Below are 15,940 nucleotides of genomic sequence, written 5' to 3' on the forward strand. Positions count from 1 at the left end.
GCTAAAGACATTAATTTATATTTTTATTATTATTATATATGATTGACTATTTTTAAACGCAACTTAAATGTATATTAAATTTATTTTATGATTTTTACTAGACCCGGGACGGTTTACATGTTTCCGTTAGGTAGTACAGTAATAAATCCGGGAGAGCTTACACATTTCCGTCAGGTAGTACTGGAGTAGACCCGGGAGAGTGTACGATCGGGAGAGTTTACATTAAGCAACATTTTCATGTCCGCATACGTAGGGCTGCGCAATTATTTTAATTAATCGATTATTTTAATCGATTAATTGATTTATCGATTAATTTTTACTCATTTAAAAAAATCGATTAATCGAATGATAATTAATCGGTCGATTTAATCGGTTAATCGTTCGTCGATTTAATCGGTTAATCAATTGTCGATTTAATCGAAAAAAAGTTTTTATTTTTTATAAGTATTGGAATTTAAAATTGTTGATAAAATTCGTTAAAAAAATAGATTAGTCACAACTTAACTCTATTGAAAAATAATTAAAAATATAAAACTATTTTTACAATTTAGTTAGTTGATGGTATGATGGTTAATGGTTAATCCACTTGATCCTACTTCTCGACATTCCCACTCGTCTTCTATCGTTCAGAATCATAATTAATAGGTATCACAACAATGCAAACTACTGTCTCACTGCCTATTTCCGGTTCTTTTTTTGAAATTACATTCAAATTATCAGATTTATGACTTACGAATAACAGCAAAGATAATTAGACTTCGTGCTTCAGGATCAGGACTCAAGAGTCAAGACTCAGGACTTTTTCCCAATGACGAGTATTGCCATTTATATATATTAAATAAAAATATGTCGAGATCGGGAATCGATATTCGTGAATTCATAATCAGAAATTAAAAACAAAGTGCGTTCAATTTAATCACCACCGTCCGACACTACTACAGTACTACAAGCCTACAATCCGTATTATACATTAGGATTAGTGTGTGCAGACTGCAGAGGCCACATATATATAAAGATATACCTATATACAGATATATTTCTGTGGCAGAGGAAGACCTTTATTTAGAATTACAATATAATCATATAAATATAAATCATTACTCTAAGATAATAATATAATATAGGTATATATAATATATTGTTTAAATCAAATATAGTTAGTAGATAAAATAATATTGTAATATTGTCTATTTTCGTGCATCGTGATCGCGACTCGCGAGTCTTTATTATAAATAGTTATTTATAATTTCTATTATTTTTTTTTTATCGTTATATAAATTCGTTATTCAATATTTCGTTAATTCGCTTGTCGCCTGTCGGTACACATTTATTCGAGTCTTCAAGACGATAGTCGTGTTTTGTGCCCAATCGCGTATTCGCGTCTCACGTACTCACGTATACTGAGACACTGTGAATTATTCATATTTTCTAAGCGTTCTAGTCTGTTTTGTTAACGTGTGTTCAACCCTGTTACAGGATCCTTGTATACCTTATAGTTTATTCTATTGTTATAATTTTTATAATAACCAACAATTAGTAGCACTTCATTTTTAAAAATCAAGTGTACAGTGTACAGTTCGGTAAAATCACGATGAGTGAAGCTTGGAAAGCATTTAAAAAACAAGAAAATGGTGTAAGGGTAATATGTTTATTATGCAATAAATCATATTCAAACCCTGGTTCAAATACTACAAATCTGTGGAACCATTTAAAGGGAAAACATAAATCCAAGTACATTGAACTAGACCGAATTCGAAGAGGAGTAACTAGTTCCAATGATTTTGAGTAAGTTTAATATTTATATTTAATTTGTAATATTATTAGTTATATTATTATAATTTTACAAGTAAGCTAATTAGGTAGATACACGAACGTCATAAACTCGTACCTATGTAATTATGTAATAGACAATACTACAATAGTGTAGTAGGTACCTAAACAAAATTGAAAACTGTATGACTAAATAGACAATAGTAAATACCATAGTTCTTATATCATAAAATTATAATATAATATTTTATACAAATTAAGTAATATATAATAATAACATTTGCCTTAATAAACATATCTTTTTTTATGTCTTTGGTAGAAGGTTAAAGGTTTAATTAAGATTTCAATTTTTGTCTTGCAAAAATACTTTCCTAAATGTATATTAAAATTCATGAATATCAATATGACTATATTATTACCTATATATAATATTGATATAGACATTCACACTTCACAGGGATGGGAATTATTCGAATAAAAAGTTATAATGTAAAAATTTACAAAGATTTTATAATATCTAATAGTGTAACAAAATAATAAAATAACTATTAAAATTCAAATAAGAATAACAACAGTGGCGTATTTTGAGGGAATGTCCAAGGTGTCTGGACACTCCACAAAACTAAAAAAAAATTCAATATTTAATGTCGATAAATTTTGAAGGGAATTTGGCAAACAATAATATGTGATTCGTTATTAACTAATTTAATATTATATAAAGCCATAAACTAATTCGGAAGGAAAATAAATTTAGTTTTAAACAATGTACTTATTATCCTATTATATTTTTAATTATTTATATGACTGTTATTCTTATAGCATCACTGGTATCGAATGTAACAAACAAAATATATAGTAATAATAATTAATAAGTAAATTATTGTGAGCGATGATGGTAACTAATGTATATTGATATGTCTTAATAATATTATATTATTATATTAAGTATATTCTATTATATTTGCTTTTATTTTTAAATTAAAATTATGTTTACAGTAGGTATTTTATTATACCTGTATGATTTAAATTACATAAAAATTACTACTTTTAATTAAATAAGTAAAAAATGTTTCATTACAATATTTGATGAGTATATTATAAGCTTATAGTGGTAGTAGATGTAAAACAGAAATATTGCAATCAATCAGGGGTGGATCCAGAAATTCATCGAGGGGGGGGGGTGATTAAAATATATCCAGATACTATTTATACCTACTTATTAATATAAACATTAATTACTTATATTATTTACTTATTATAATATTCACCATTTAGAATTTATTCTTACAAACTGGTATCAATGACAACATTTTTATACTTTTATAAATTTATAAAATTTAAATATAATAAGCAATAGTATTAAGCTGCATATTAGCTGCAATACTAATTTTTAAAATTATTGTACATTACCTATAAATAAATTATCATAAACAATTTTGTTTTTAATTTCTTATTGCAATTTAATAGTAAAACTTACAAAACAATAATTATTTCAATATAGCAGTAATTTGTATAGCTATAAGCAACATATTTATTTAAATTATTAGTTATTTATTTAAGATGGGAAATACTGTTTGCCGTTTGTCGTTTGACATATAAAATTATCTAATATCTTTCATATAATTCAAATTCAATGACATTTTTGGCCGATGACAAATTTATAAGCAAGTTTGTACCTAATTCATTTACAGTATCAATAACAATAAGTTTATATGTCAAAATAAACGATTAAGATAGTACATTTCTATGATAAATAGATTTAAAAATGATTCTGTACTACAATTATAAAAATAAAAATTATTCTTTAGTAATAAATAAATCAGCTATTCACACTTTTATTTTATAATCATTATTTTGAGGATTTAGAAATTAATTACTACACACTAATATGTTAAAATTTGGTTTCAAAATAAGAGTAACTTAATTAATTTTAATTTTTAACTAGGTATTAATGCCCAATCTTAGACTTATAGCTATTGTAGTATTGTCTATTATTTATCACGTTCCTAACTTTTTCAATTTTTCACCACCAAATTATTATTTTTTGAGCACATTTCTGCAATTTATGATTTATTACAACCCACTTCAGTATATACATCGTTTTCGGTTTAATTCTAGTGATGCAAATGAAGACAATGATTTGACCACAACACCGTCTTTTTCAAATTCAGATTCCTCAAATTCATTTTCATGTTTTACACAACAATCAACGAGTAGTTCTAATATAATTCAAGAAACAAGTTGTCTTAAACAAATAAAAATGAGTCAATTTACTATTAACAAAGCCACAAAAATTAAGATGGACAATGCTTTAGCATATTTTATTGCGACTAGTATGATGCCCTATAGCTTAGTAGAAAAAGAAGGGTTCCAAACATTTGTAAGAGCTTTAAATCCAAGTTATAAATTGCCTTCTAGAAAGACGTTAACTGAATCTAGAATACCTGAATTATATTCAGAAACGCGTACTAATGTTGGGAATATCATAAAAAATGTTGATTTTTTATCGTTAACGACGGATTGTTGGACATCTACTTCTAATCAACCATTCATTGCACTTACATGTCATTTTATAAATTCAAGTTCAGGTTTAAGTTCTGCTTGCTTGGGTTGTGTTGAATTATCGGAAGATCATACGGATGATAATATTGCAGATATTCTCCATATGTTACTTCTAGACTATGAAATTTCAGAATGGAAAATATGCTCTATGACAACAGACCACGGTGCTAACATGATAAAAGCCGTTAAAAATATGAATATACCACACGTCGACTGTTATGGTCATTCTCTTAATATAGCAGTATCGCGGATTTTGAAAATGGAAGAAGTGATGAATGTGGTTCATAAAGTTAAAAACATCTATAATATATTTGCCCATAGCTGGAAATCTGTACGTGAAATGGGAAAAATCCAAGAAAAATTTGGTTTACCACAGAAGAAATTTCCGTCATTTTCTAAAACGCGTTGGTGGTCTATATTAGAGTTAATAAATACTATAATTGAACAGGAACTTGGCCTCACTAGTTTTCTTCGAGGATATAAGAATGGTGAGTTCAAAAAATTATGTCTTCGAGAAAATGAAATTGATATATTAAAAAATTTGAGCTCGGTTTTACAGCCAATACGGGAAATTACCGATAATTTAGCAGCGGATTCTTACGTAACAGGTTCAGCAATAATTCCAATCATCTCATCATTAAATTCAAAACTGGCTAATGTAGTAGAAAGCTCTAATATTAACGATATTATAACCGAAATTAATTTTGACGAACCTGACCATTTGCAGAATAATAATATAATTAAAAAAATGTACGAAATAGTTATTGGTGTTCTTAATCAACGGTATACAAATAATGTAACTTTAATGCTATGTACTGCTGTAGACCCGAGATTTAAAGTTGATTACATAGATTATTTGCCATATATAAAAATGTACTGATCGAAATGTGTGAAATAACATTTAAATCTTGGCAACAATCAAAAGATGATAGGAATCAAATAATGTGCTTAAATGTTCAGCCCGAGGTTAAAAAAAAAAAAAACTGGATTGTTTGCAATTTTTCAAGCTCCTACTAATAACGATTATACGGAAAGGGTAAATAATAATATTTGATGAATATATATTATATATATTATGTATACTTAATTTATGTTATTTTTATTATTTAAAGGATCTTACTTTAACTCAGAAAATTGAAAAAGAGATTAATTTATACCTTAATTTTCCAAAATCAAATTTTGAGCAAGACCCTATTCAATGGTGGACTACAAATAAGGATACTTATCCTTTTCTTTACATTTTAGCAAAAAAATATATGACGGCACAAGCAACAAGTGTAGCGTCTGAACGGGTTTTTAGTAGAGGAGGATGTGTGTTAACGGATTTAAGATCCTCTTTAACTAATGACCATGCAAGTCAGCTTATATTTTTAAGTATGAACAAAAATTATGTATCAAAACCAACATTTTAAGATTTATTATTTATTATATAGTGTAAAGTTTACACTGTCTACGATGGTAAATATGTTTTTTTTTATTATTTAAAATATTATGTTTATGTATAAATATTAACTGTATAAGGATAACAGTATTACATTTAAAATTCAAATATAAACCGTTCAATAATTATTAAACCAATTTGTTAATATTATTTTAACCTAATCATTGAAAAATGATATTATATTATATTACTTGTACTAATCACTTTGAATAGGTACCCCTTTTAACAAGTAAGTTAAACGTACTTATCTTTTTTCCAGGACCAGGACAGTTAAAGAACAGCTAATTTGTATTATAATCAATTAATTAATTTAAAAGGTTATTAATATAAATTAGTAATCGATTTAATCGTTAATCGATTCACCGATTTAATCGTTAATCGATAAATATCGATTTTCCTGAGATAATATTTAATCGTACACTAGTAAATTAATTGCGCAGCCCTACGCATACGCCTTGCCCAAATCAATATTCGTGCTTTGAAAAACTAGATTTACCTGAGTTATAGCGTGTAAAACTGGATTTAAAAATAATAAATAAAGAAAGTGTGTTTCATCTTTGAACATGTCTGCTAGTGTTCGAGAAGTATAACACCCTTCTTTACTTTGAGATAAAATTTGAAAATGAGTTTTTAAACTAATCCACTGAGTAAGAACAGCTTTTACACAGTTATGCCATGAGAGCCATCGTGTAGTAGATAACTGAATTAAACACGGAGGCTGCTTACCATCATGTAGTGCTTGAAATAAACTTCTATAAGTCATTTGGTGTAGTGAACTATGTGAGAACCAACTTCTTGATTCTCTGATTAAGAACTCTAGACTACTCGGGAGCTCTTCACACGCATTAGCCGCACATATATTTAGAGAATGGCATACACATTTAATCAGTTGAAGATGAGGGACTTCGTTTTTTAAAAGAGTAAAAAGAGATTTATTTTTCCCACACAAATTACTCGCACCGTCTGTTCCTATGTCAACCATGTTTTGTATGTTTAATTTTGATTGAAATGAACAAATACATCTTTGAGTACTTCAGCTGTAGCTTTTTCTATTTCTGTGAAACCCAAAAATTCTGTAACCATATTTGACATAGTATTACTGTAATAGCGAATACAATATGCCATGTATTTATTTGTTCCGATGTCTGTTGACTCATCAATGATGATGGAAAATGGATTATTACCAATATCTTCGATTAATTCGGCCAGAAAACAAGGTTCAATTACATTTAAAATTAATTTGGAACATTTAGTCCTATGTAAATCCAATGACGAAAAACAACTATTAGTCCCACTCATGGTTTTTAGAAGTTCACCAAGGTGGTCTATACTTCTGATTGCTGAATGGGTTGCAATGAAAAGAGCTAACTTAAGGTCCCTGATTTTTTCAATATTTGACTTAATACAAATTCCTAAACAAATATTTCAACCTTTGTAACTACATTCACTCTTAGAAACTCGATTAAGTACACTTATATAAGTTAATAATCCAATTTAACTTACCAAATGAAACTAATACAGGTTGTTTTTTAACATCCAGGCCATTCACTCTTTGTTTATGGCAGTTAGCTGTTGCATGTTTCATAAGGTCTGTTTTATGAGCTCTTAGTGGAGTTCTACACAACTTACAGAATGCTCCGCCTTTACCTGCAAATAATTATAATAAAGAAAAAAAATGTAACATTTAATTGAGTTTTCAATTTTTTTTTTCATTTAAAACTATTTAGGTAGTTTAAAACTTTTAATAAAACCAGTGTACCAGGGTTTTCGGCTATGAAAAGTTGAAATACGGGCAATTTATAAACAAAAAAGATTACTAAATATTTATCATTTTTATTATTATTAGGCCCGAATCACATAATGCATTTTATTGGTTGTATACATTTCCGCAAATCGGTCTAGTCTGGCCCCGATAACGCGTTTCATATTATATTATTATAATAGATGTTGTGGATTTTATCTGCGTATTATGTTATTCGTGACGAATGAGTGACACACGACGTGCGAACGTGTGGTTTTATTTTGATTTTATATTTGGTAGATAATACTTACGGTTACGAGTTAATACAGTGAAATGGAGCCATTTAAAAAAAAAATGAAGACTTTAGATTCTTATTTTATGAAGTCAAACGAAACCAAAGTAAGTATTACTTTGAATTATATTTAAATTATGTATTACCTACACAATACGAATTAATTTAATCGGTATATTAAATTCAAAATTGTATATAATATTATTATATTAATGAATTACAATTTACAAATATTATACCACAAAAAATTATTGTTATACTACTATATTCTATAATATTATTTTATGTATTATAAACGTATTACGTAGTTAATAGTTTTAACATTTAAAACGTCATATTATATTAAAATAATTATTATAAATCATTATAACAGGAACAAATAACTCAAAATGATAGTGTGGCAAAATAAATAATTTCTGTTGTGGTTCCTGCCGAGGTTACTGGTGCTAATAATTTCAGCTCAAATGACATTGCATTTTTTATCAATAAAAGTTTACAGCCTACTAAAATTAATGATATATTAACGAATCTTTGGAAACCTGATTCAACATTTATATTTCCAATAAGTAAAAATTATGATAAAAATAAAAAAGGACAAACAATTAGATTACAATATAATTGGCTATCACGGTGGTCTTGGCTAGTTTATTCATATAAGGAAAATGGAGCTTATTGTAAGGTATGTGTTGCCTTTTCCAAATGTGGTGCTGGTGTTAATAACCAAAGTCTTGGAGCTTTGACTAAATACAAATTTGACAATTGGAAACATGCAACGGAGACATTTAAAAAACATTCTCTTTTACAATATCATTTAAAATGTATAATTGATGCTGATAATTTTATTAAAACAAGGAACAATCCTTCTGAAGTTATTATAAACATTTTAGACTCGTCGAGAGCGAAACAAGTAAAAGAAAACCGGACAAATATTAAACCAATTATTGAAGCTATAGCGGTGTGCGGAAAACAAGACCTACCTCTTAGGGGTCATAGAGATTCTGGTCACTTGGTTGTAGAAAACTCTGAAAATACTAACGAAGGAAATTTTCGTGAATTATTACGATATAGAGCACTTGGTGATACGAATCTTAAAAATGTTTTAGAAGGTCCAGGACTACGTAATAAGTATATTAGTTCCATAAGTCAAAATGCCATAATTGATTCTTTTAATAATGTATTACTTAGAAAAATTGTATCTCGAGTAAATAAAGCTAAATGCTTTACTATTTTAGCAGATGAAACTGCAGATATATCGGGTATCGAACAAGTTTCATTATGTGCTAGATATGTTGATTTAGAAAAAATGATTATTCGTGAAGATTTTTTACAATTTGTCCCAACTTCCGATTTAACTGGAAAAGGATTAGCAAAATTAATTTTAGACAATTTAAATCTTTTTGGTATTGAAACAGCATTTATGCGTGGCCAAGGCTACGACGGCGCAGCGACAATGTCAGGGAAGTTTAATGATGTTAAAGCATACGTTAATCAATCACATCTATTGGCAATGTTTGTTCACTGTGCTGCACATTCGTTTAATTTAGTGGTATCAAAGTCATGTTCAATACAATCTATAAGAAATTGCCTCGGAACCGTCGAAAAAGCTCATAATTTTTTTGTATATCCAAAACGGAAAAACATATTATCACAATGTATTGATTCATCTGAACAAGAAATTCATGCAAAATCGTTAAAACGTAGCTGTGCAACGCGTTGGATTGAAGGATTTCATTCTATTCACGATTTTATAGAACTAATAGATTGTGTTATCGAATCATTAGAGGTAATAAGTCTTTGGGACAATACTGAAACATCTTCTCAAGCAAATAATCTAAAAAATGCAATTTTACAATCGGATTTTCTTGTATCTCTATTAGTAGTGTCTAAAATATTTGCGCTTGCATTGCCGTTGTCAAAAAATTTTTAAAATAAAAATATTGATTTGAGAAAGGCTATAATTTTGGCTGAAGATACACTAAAGGAATTAGAACTTCTCCGAAATAACGCTGAAAATGAATTTAATAATTTTTTTCAAGATGCTTCTATATTAGCTAAAAAGTTAGATATTCCGATAGTTTTACCAAGACTAACAAAATTTCAAAAAAATTGAACAAATATTCAGTTAAACACACCAGAAGATTATTTCAGAATTTCGATTTTTATACCGTTTTTGGACATATTTATATCTGAAATAAAGTGTAGATTTATTGATCATAAAACCACGCTATCAGGTTTTTGTAGTTTATTCTCAGAAATTACTACTTCCAGCATTAAAGACTTTTATGAATTAATTCATCTTTATGATAAAGATTTAATTGATCATAACAAAGACGTTCTAATTTCGGAGTTAAAACTTTGGATTCGAAAAATTAATTCACTTCCTACAATACCTAAAAACGCAATGGAATCTCTTTCGATATGCAATGATATGTACCCAAATATTTTCAAGCTTCTACAAATTCTGGCCACATTGCCTGTTTCTACTGCCACAGCCGAAAGATCTTTCTCGACATTAAAACGAATAAAAACATACTTACGAAACTCAATGTCTGAGGTAAATAATTTTTATTTTCCCGAAAAATATAACTCTTAATTAAACGTTCTAAACCTTGAATTGCATTTTGTTTCAGAAAAGACTTAATGGCCTTGCCATGTTATCAATTCACCGAGATTTAAATTGTCAGACCGATGAAATTATTGATGAATTGGCAAAGAAAAAAAGAAAACTAGATTTTATAATATAATTTGTGTTTTTAATTTTAACTCTAATATAACTGTATAGTTAATATAAAAATAGGTTGAATTGAGTTTAAGTATTTTATACCTTCTAATTTATAAATTATTTCATTATGATATGACACCCCCCCCCCCTAAAAAAAAATTGTAAATACGCCACTGTGTCATATTACATTTATTTTTTTTTTTGTTTTTATATGTTTTATTATGTTTTTATATTAGTTTTATATTATGTTTTTGTTATTATGTTTTATATGATGTATAATTAATATACTTTTTTCAAAGTTTATTTATCGTAAGTATTCTACTTTGATTTTTTATATACAAACTGTCAAATAAACATTTTTGTAATGTAACTGCAAGGTTAGGTTTGATGCAAACAGTAATTAATATGTTATGGTGGCCGGGAGGAAGTAATGCGAAAGCGGTTCCCTCCCGGTCGTCGGTTCAAACAGGAAAAAAAAAAAAAAAAAAAAAGTAATTAATATGTTACAAAATTAAACATAAATATTTGAATAAATAAACTTACTTATACATTTCGAATAGGTAATCGTTCACAAATATTATACCTCTTAAATACAGCTAGTCGGTTTATTGCAACAGTTCTTCCTACTGGATCTCGATCATGGACGGCTTCTGGTAATACCTCAACTGTATTTGCAATATCATAATTCTTCAATAAACATATATTATGTAACAAACAGCATGCTATAATAAATTTTGGAATAAGATCAACACGCTCCATAGCAAGTGTGGTAAGGAGACTGCGAAAACGGCCTTTAAGCGATCCAAATGACCTCTCAATTGCCATTCGTGACGAAGAATGACAAAAATTATAGTTTTTTTGTTTTTCAGTGAGATGTCCATCGTCTCGGTAAGGTACCAATAGGTGTTCTTGCAACGTGTAGGCTGCATCACCAACAAGATGGGAGTTGTTGGGAAATTTTGTAGGGTTGTTAATGTTTTCGTGTAATTCAGACAAATGAAACACTCGTTGGTCATGAACTGAACCAACGTTTCCGGCATAACAGTTAATAAATTTACACTGATGGTCACAAACAGTCTATAAAAACATAGTATTTATTAAATTAGTATCCAATTCAAATACAAAAAGTTTATGAGCAACCATACTAGCATGCTATAATGTCATCTTGACAAAAAAAATCTAATATACTTGAAGTTGAATTGAGTGGTGACCTTTTCTGTTAACGTAAGACTCTGGATGATCATGAGGTGCCGGTATGTTTATGTGGGTCCCATCTATTGCACCGAGGACATTAGGAAAGTTACTAGTAGCAAAAAATCCATTTCTAATAACCTTTGCTCTTTCCTCATTAGGCCATACAATAAAAGCAGGTGCTAGAATGTCTAAAGCGTTAACCACTCTTCTTACATATTTCAATGCAGTTGCTCTCCCTACATTAAATTTTTCACAAATTGACCTGTAAATATTCGTGGAATAAAACAACTACCTAATTAAAAATTCTATTAGTAACTAAACATAAAAAAAAAACCAAACCTGTATGAATCTGGGGTAACCATTTTCCAAATTGCTATAAGAAACTGCTTGTTTGGTTTGATAGTTGGACATCCAGGTTTTTTCCTAACCAATTTTGGTACAATTATGTTGAGTACGAATTCAAAAGTTTTTGGAAGCATTCTATAAATATTTTATATTAATAATATTTAAAAAAAAACCATTCAGAGCAAAGTTCTAATGCTTATAAACAATAACCAAAGTCAATACCTAAAATGAGATTTGAACTGTCCATCGTTGAACTGGGGTACAATCTTTTCGACATAATTTTCCATTCTAGGTATAACATTGTTGACGGTTAAAAATGGCGCTGCAAGTTCAAAGTCATGATCATCTTCCTCATTTTCTTCCGACGAAGAGAAAAAAATGACTTCACCAACTAGTATTAGAGCTAGTCCTACTAACTCTTGTTCATTTAAGTTACCCATAATTAGGGTACCTATTACTAATTATAATTTAGAAGTAAATAATAATTAAAAGTTATTTCGTAATTCGTATGCATTAGTAACCTGTGGAAGTGGAAATAGTGGAATAACGAATAACGATTAACGACTAACGAGATACGTGATAACACTGATAACTCATAAAGTGATAACGTCCGACGTCGCAATGATTGCGCACGGACACTGAGATAGATAAGATATACTGGAGCGCGGACTCGGCCGTAAAAACGAGCCGTCGTGTTTGACGTTACCCCCACCACCGAAGGGCAAAACATTTCATTTTTACATAGGAAAATACGATGAATTTGTAAATAACGATTTATTTTCGTTCTTAATCGCTGAGATATTTACTCAAATGCCTATATAATCTCAAGCCTTTTCGTTAGTTTGTAATTTGTTACAATTTTGTATATCTAGTATATTCAATATGGTTGTCTCGTGTTCAGCTTTTGGATGTACTAATAGGCACATTAAAGGTGGAAGTATTCAGTTCCACAAGTAAATATCTATGGGTAAGTTTGTACCACTTGGCATCCCTACCTTAATATTTAAAAGCTGTTTTAGTAACTCTTTGGGGGTTAATAAGCTTGGGTGTATTAATCCTACTTTGGCTGCTTGTATAACGTCGAATAATATATCGGTCTCGGCTTTATATAATTCTAATATTAGATTGATTTGAATAAAATGAAACGCTAGAAAGCTTCTCATATTAGCTTCGGACGTCATATTTCGATATATCATACCTGATAAACGAACTTACTAAATAATACTAATGATAATGATATAACTATGACTACTTATAACAATAAAAAACATTAGAGGATCCTACAGCTATATATATATATATGTAAATATATTATGACACCTTAATGCCGGGTTGCATGAACATTCGTTAAACTTGTTTATAAATATTTTGGAATAATTCATTAGGGTGTTATTGGAGATCATGTGCACGTACATAAATCGACAATTTGTAGAACAATAAAACGTGTATCACAATCAATTTGTCGACTTCGTTCCCAGTTTATTGATTTTCCAAGAAATGTCGAAAAGAGGAATATCATTCAAACTGGATTTTACCATTTATGTGGATTTCCTAGGGTTATCGGTGCTATGGACTGTACACACATTAAAATACAGTCACCTAACGCCGACATAGGAGATTGTTTTAGGAATCGGAAAGGATATTTTTCGTTTAATGTTCAAGCCATATGTGACAGCAATTTGAATATAATGAATATTGTCGCTAGGTAAAAAAAAACATAAATAATAGCAATGGGTACATATTATAATGATTTTATAGGTGGCCTGGTTCAGTCCATGATAGCACAGTTTTTAATAATAGCATGATAAGAGCTCAATTTGAAAATTATGAATTTGCAAATTGCTTTTTATTAGGAGATGGTGGGTATCCTTGTCGTGACTACCTTATGATTCCTCTCCTTAATCCTAATACTGAGGCAGAGAAACGATATCAGGTATAATTTAGATACAAGTCTTTAGATCCATATACATGATTTTATTTTACATAATAGATAGCCCACATTGGCACAATAAACGTTGTGGAAAGGATGTTTGGTGTGTGGAAACGGAGATTTCCTGTGTTAGCAGTAGGAATACGTACACACCTGAACACAACTATGATGACAATTGTTGCTACTGCTGTTTTATATAATATGTTGAAACAGCAAAATGATGAAATGTCAGAAGATCATGACAATATAATAAATAATGAATTATTAAATGCAGTTTATGTTAACCCTGCTAGACAGACGGGTAACTTAGTTAGGACACAATTAATTAATTCTGTTTTTACATAAAAAATAAAAATTTATATTTGATAAAAATTATAAATTAATTCTTAATAATAATAAAAAATGTATTATACTTTACCAACACATATAAATATTAAAATACATTTTAAGTTTAAAAATTATCATAATTCGTTAGAATAAAATAAAATTTAAAAAAAATGGTTATTATTAAATTAACAATATAATAAAAAATATTCTAATAATATAGTAATATATAAATAATATAAGAATATAGTCATATAATATATGAGAATAAAGTAGTATATATTATATAAGAATATACCTAGTAGCTTAGTAATGTAATATATATATATTGTAATAAAATAAATGAATGCGGAGACGAATGTTTGCTTCAAATATTATATTATCTTCTTTATTTTATTGTTTGTATTGTAGTAGTTATTTTTTACAATATTTTCTTTTATATTACTTTTAATTGCATAAAGCAATGTACATTTCAAAATACGTATAACAGGGAAAAACTTTACAATATAATATATAATTGGACTGGACTCACTGATGCTGCCTGAGATGTGGTCCAATGGTGTCTTGATGGTCTGTTGTACGGCTATAATATTTTCACTAATGCCGTTAATTTTAAGCGGACGGTGGTTTGTTCGTGATCATGTGCTTGTGTAAGCGAAAGACGCTAATCAGCGTAGTAACGCCGTGAATCGATTGACGTTATCACTTATCACTACTTGATAGTGTAATGCTGTACCTAGCAGTAGTATCAGCAGTACTACTATTATGTTTGGTGAGTGTAACGCGGAGTCTCGATCAGCGGTACGATGATTTATCCGCACTGCAACGCAGTGTCTCGGCGGCGGCAATAAAATGGCGACACTTGTTCATACTGTATGTATTTCCGTTAGGACGGCAAATACCAGATACGGCAAGTGAAAAAAGACGGCGGCAATAAAACGGCGACACTTGTTCGTACTGTATGTATTTCCGTTATGACGGCAAATACCAGATACGGCAAGCGAAAAAGGGGCAGCGATAGTTGCTCGTACTGTCTGTATTTCCGTGAATACGGCAAATACCAGATACGGCAAGTAGGTAGTGGCGGGGTATCACGAAGCAAGTCGCGCTGTTTGTGTTTCCGTTACGACGGTAAACACCAGACACGACTGCTGACGGGGAAAGGTGATTTCGGCCGGCTCATCGGGGTCTATTTACTACCTGCTACAACGACGGCGGGTTTCGAGAGCATTGATTTCGGTTTGTGATATTTTGGTAGTTTTTTGTGATCTCTTTTAGGCGGGTAATCTCGTGAGACAGTGGAGTGCGTCCTGAGATACTCTTTGACTTGAGGTGTGATTAAGTTCGCCTGTAAGTTATGCTTTTTTATCCGTAAATGTCGCTGGTACACACCGTTTCAAAAGACATGCGAGTACCGCGACCTCTAGTGCGGTTTTATTTGCTCTCAGCATAGAACAAACTGTACGTGATAGTCCCCGCACGGTCTGCGGGTGGCGCGTCGTTAGCGTCTTCATACGTTATTTAGAGGAATTTAATATAGTCAATTCTGTCTCGTTACAATATATAAAAATAACAATAAAATATAAGTTGGTTCTAAATAAATATTAATAAATAACTTA

At 29.6% G+C, this 15,940-nt stretch overlaps 4 protein-coding genes across 4 annotated transcripts; 3 read left to right on the forward strand and 1 right to left on the reverse strand.

Moving 5' to 3' along the window:
- Positions 1–1,591: 1,591 nt before the first annotated feature.
- LOC126553943 (E3 SUMO-protein ligase ZBED1-like) lies at positions 1,592–6,058 on the forward strand. Its single transcript, XM_050209053.1, has 3 exons — positions 1,592–1,785; positions 3,889–4,820; positions 6,033–6,058. The coding sequence occupies exons 1-3, from the start codon at positions 1,592–1,594 to the stop codon at positions 6,056–6,058; spliced, it is 1,152 nt and encodes a 383-aa protein (XP_050065010.1).
- Positions 6,059–8,468: 2,410 nt separating this feature from the next.
- Positions 8,469–10,550, forward strand: LOC126553931 (zinc finger MYM-type protein 1-like). The gene is made up of 4 exons (XM_050209044.1): positions 8,469–8,485; positions 8,659–9,589; positions 9,929–10,360; positions 10,437–10,550. Exons 1-4 carry the CDS (start codon positions 8,469–8,471, stop codon positions 10,548–10,550), a joined length of 1,494 nt encoding a protein of 497 aa, XP_050065001.1.
- A 521-nt stretch (positions 10,551–11,071) lies between these two features.
- LOC126553932 (putative nuclease HARBI1) lies at positions 11,072–12,507 on the reverse strand. The gene is made up of 4 exons (XM_050209046.1): positions 12,290–12,507; positions 12,062–12,202; positions 11,717–11,984; positions 11,072–11,605 (listed from the first exon to the last, which is right to left on the reverse strand). Exons 1-4 carry the CDS (start codon positions 12,505–12,507, stop codon positions 11,072–11,074), a joined length of 1,161 nt encoding a protein of 386 aa, XP_050065003.1.
- Positions 12,508–13,820: 1,313 nt separating this feature from the next.
- LOC126553942 (uncharacterized) lies at positions 13,821–14,342 on the forward strand. Its single transcript, XM_050209052.1, has 2 exons — positions 13,821–14,000; positions 14,058–14,342. The coding sequence occupies exons 1-2, from the start codon at positions 13,869–13,871 to the stop codon at positions 14,340–14,342; spliced, it is 417 nt and encodes a 138-aa protein (XP_050065009.1). The 5' UTR covers positions 13,821–13,868.
- Positions 14,343–15,940: the final 1,598 nt, after the last annotated feature.

Source organism: Aphis gossypii, unplaced genomic scaffold (assembly GCF_020184175.1).
Source record: "Aphis gossypii isolate Hap1 unplaced genomic scaffold, ASM2018417v2 Contig00374, whole genome shotgun sequence".
NCBI lineage: Eukaryota > Metazoa > Arthropoda > Insecta > Hemiptera > Aphididae > Aphis > Aphis gossypii.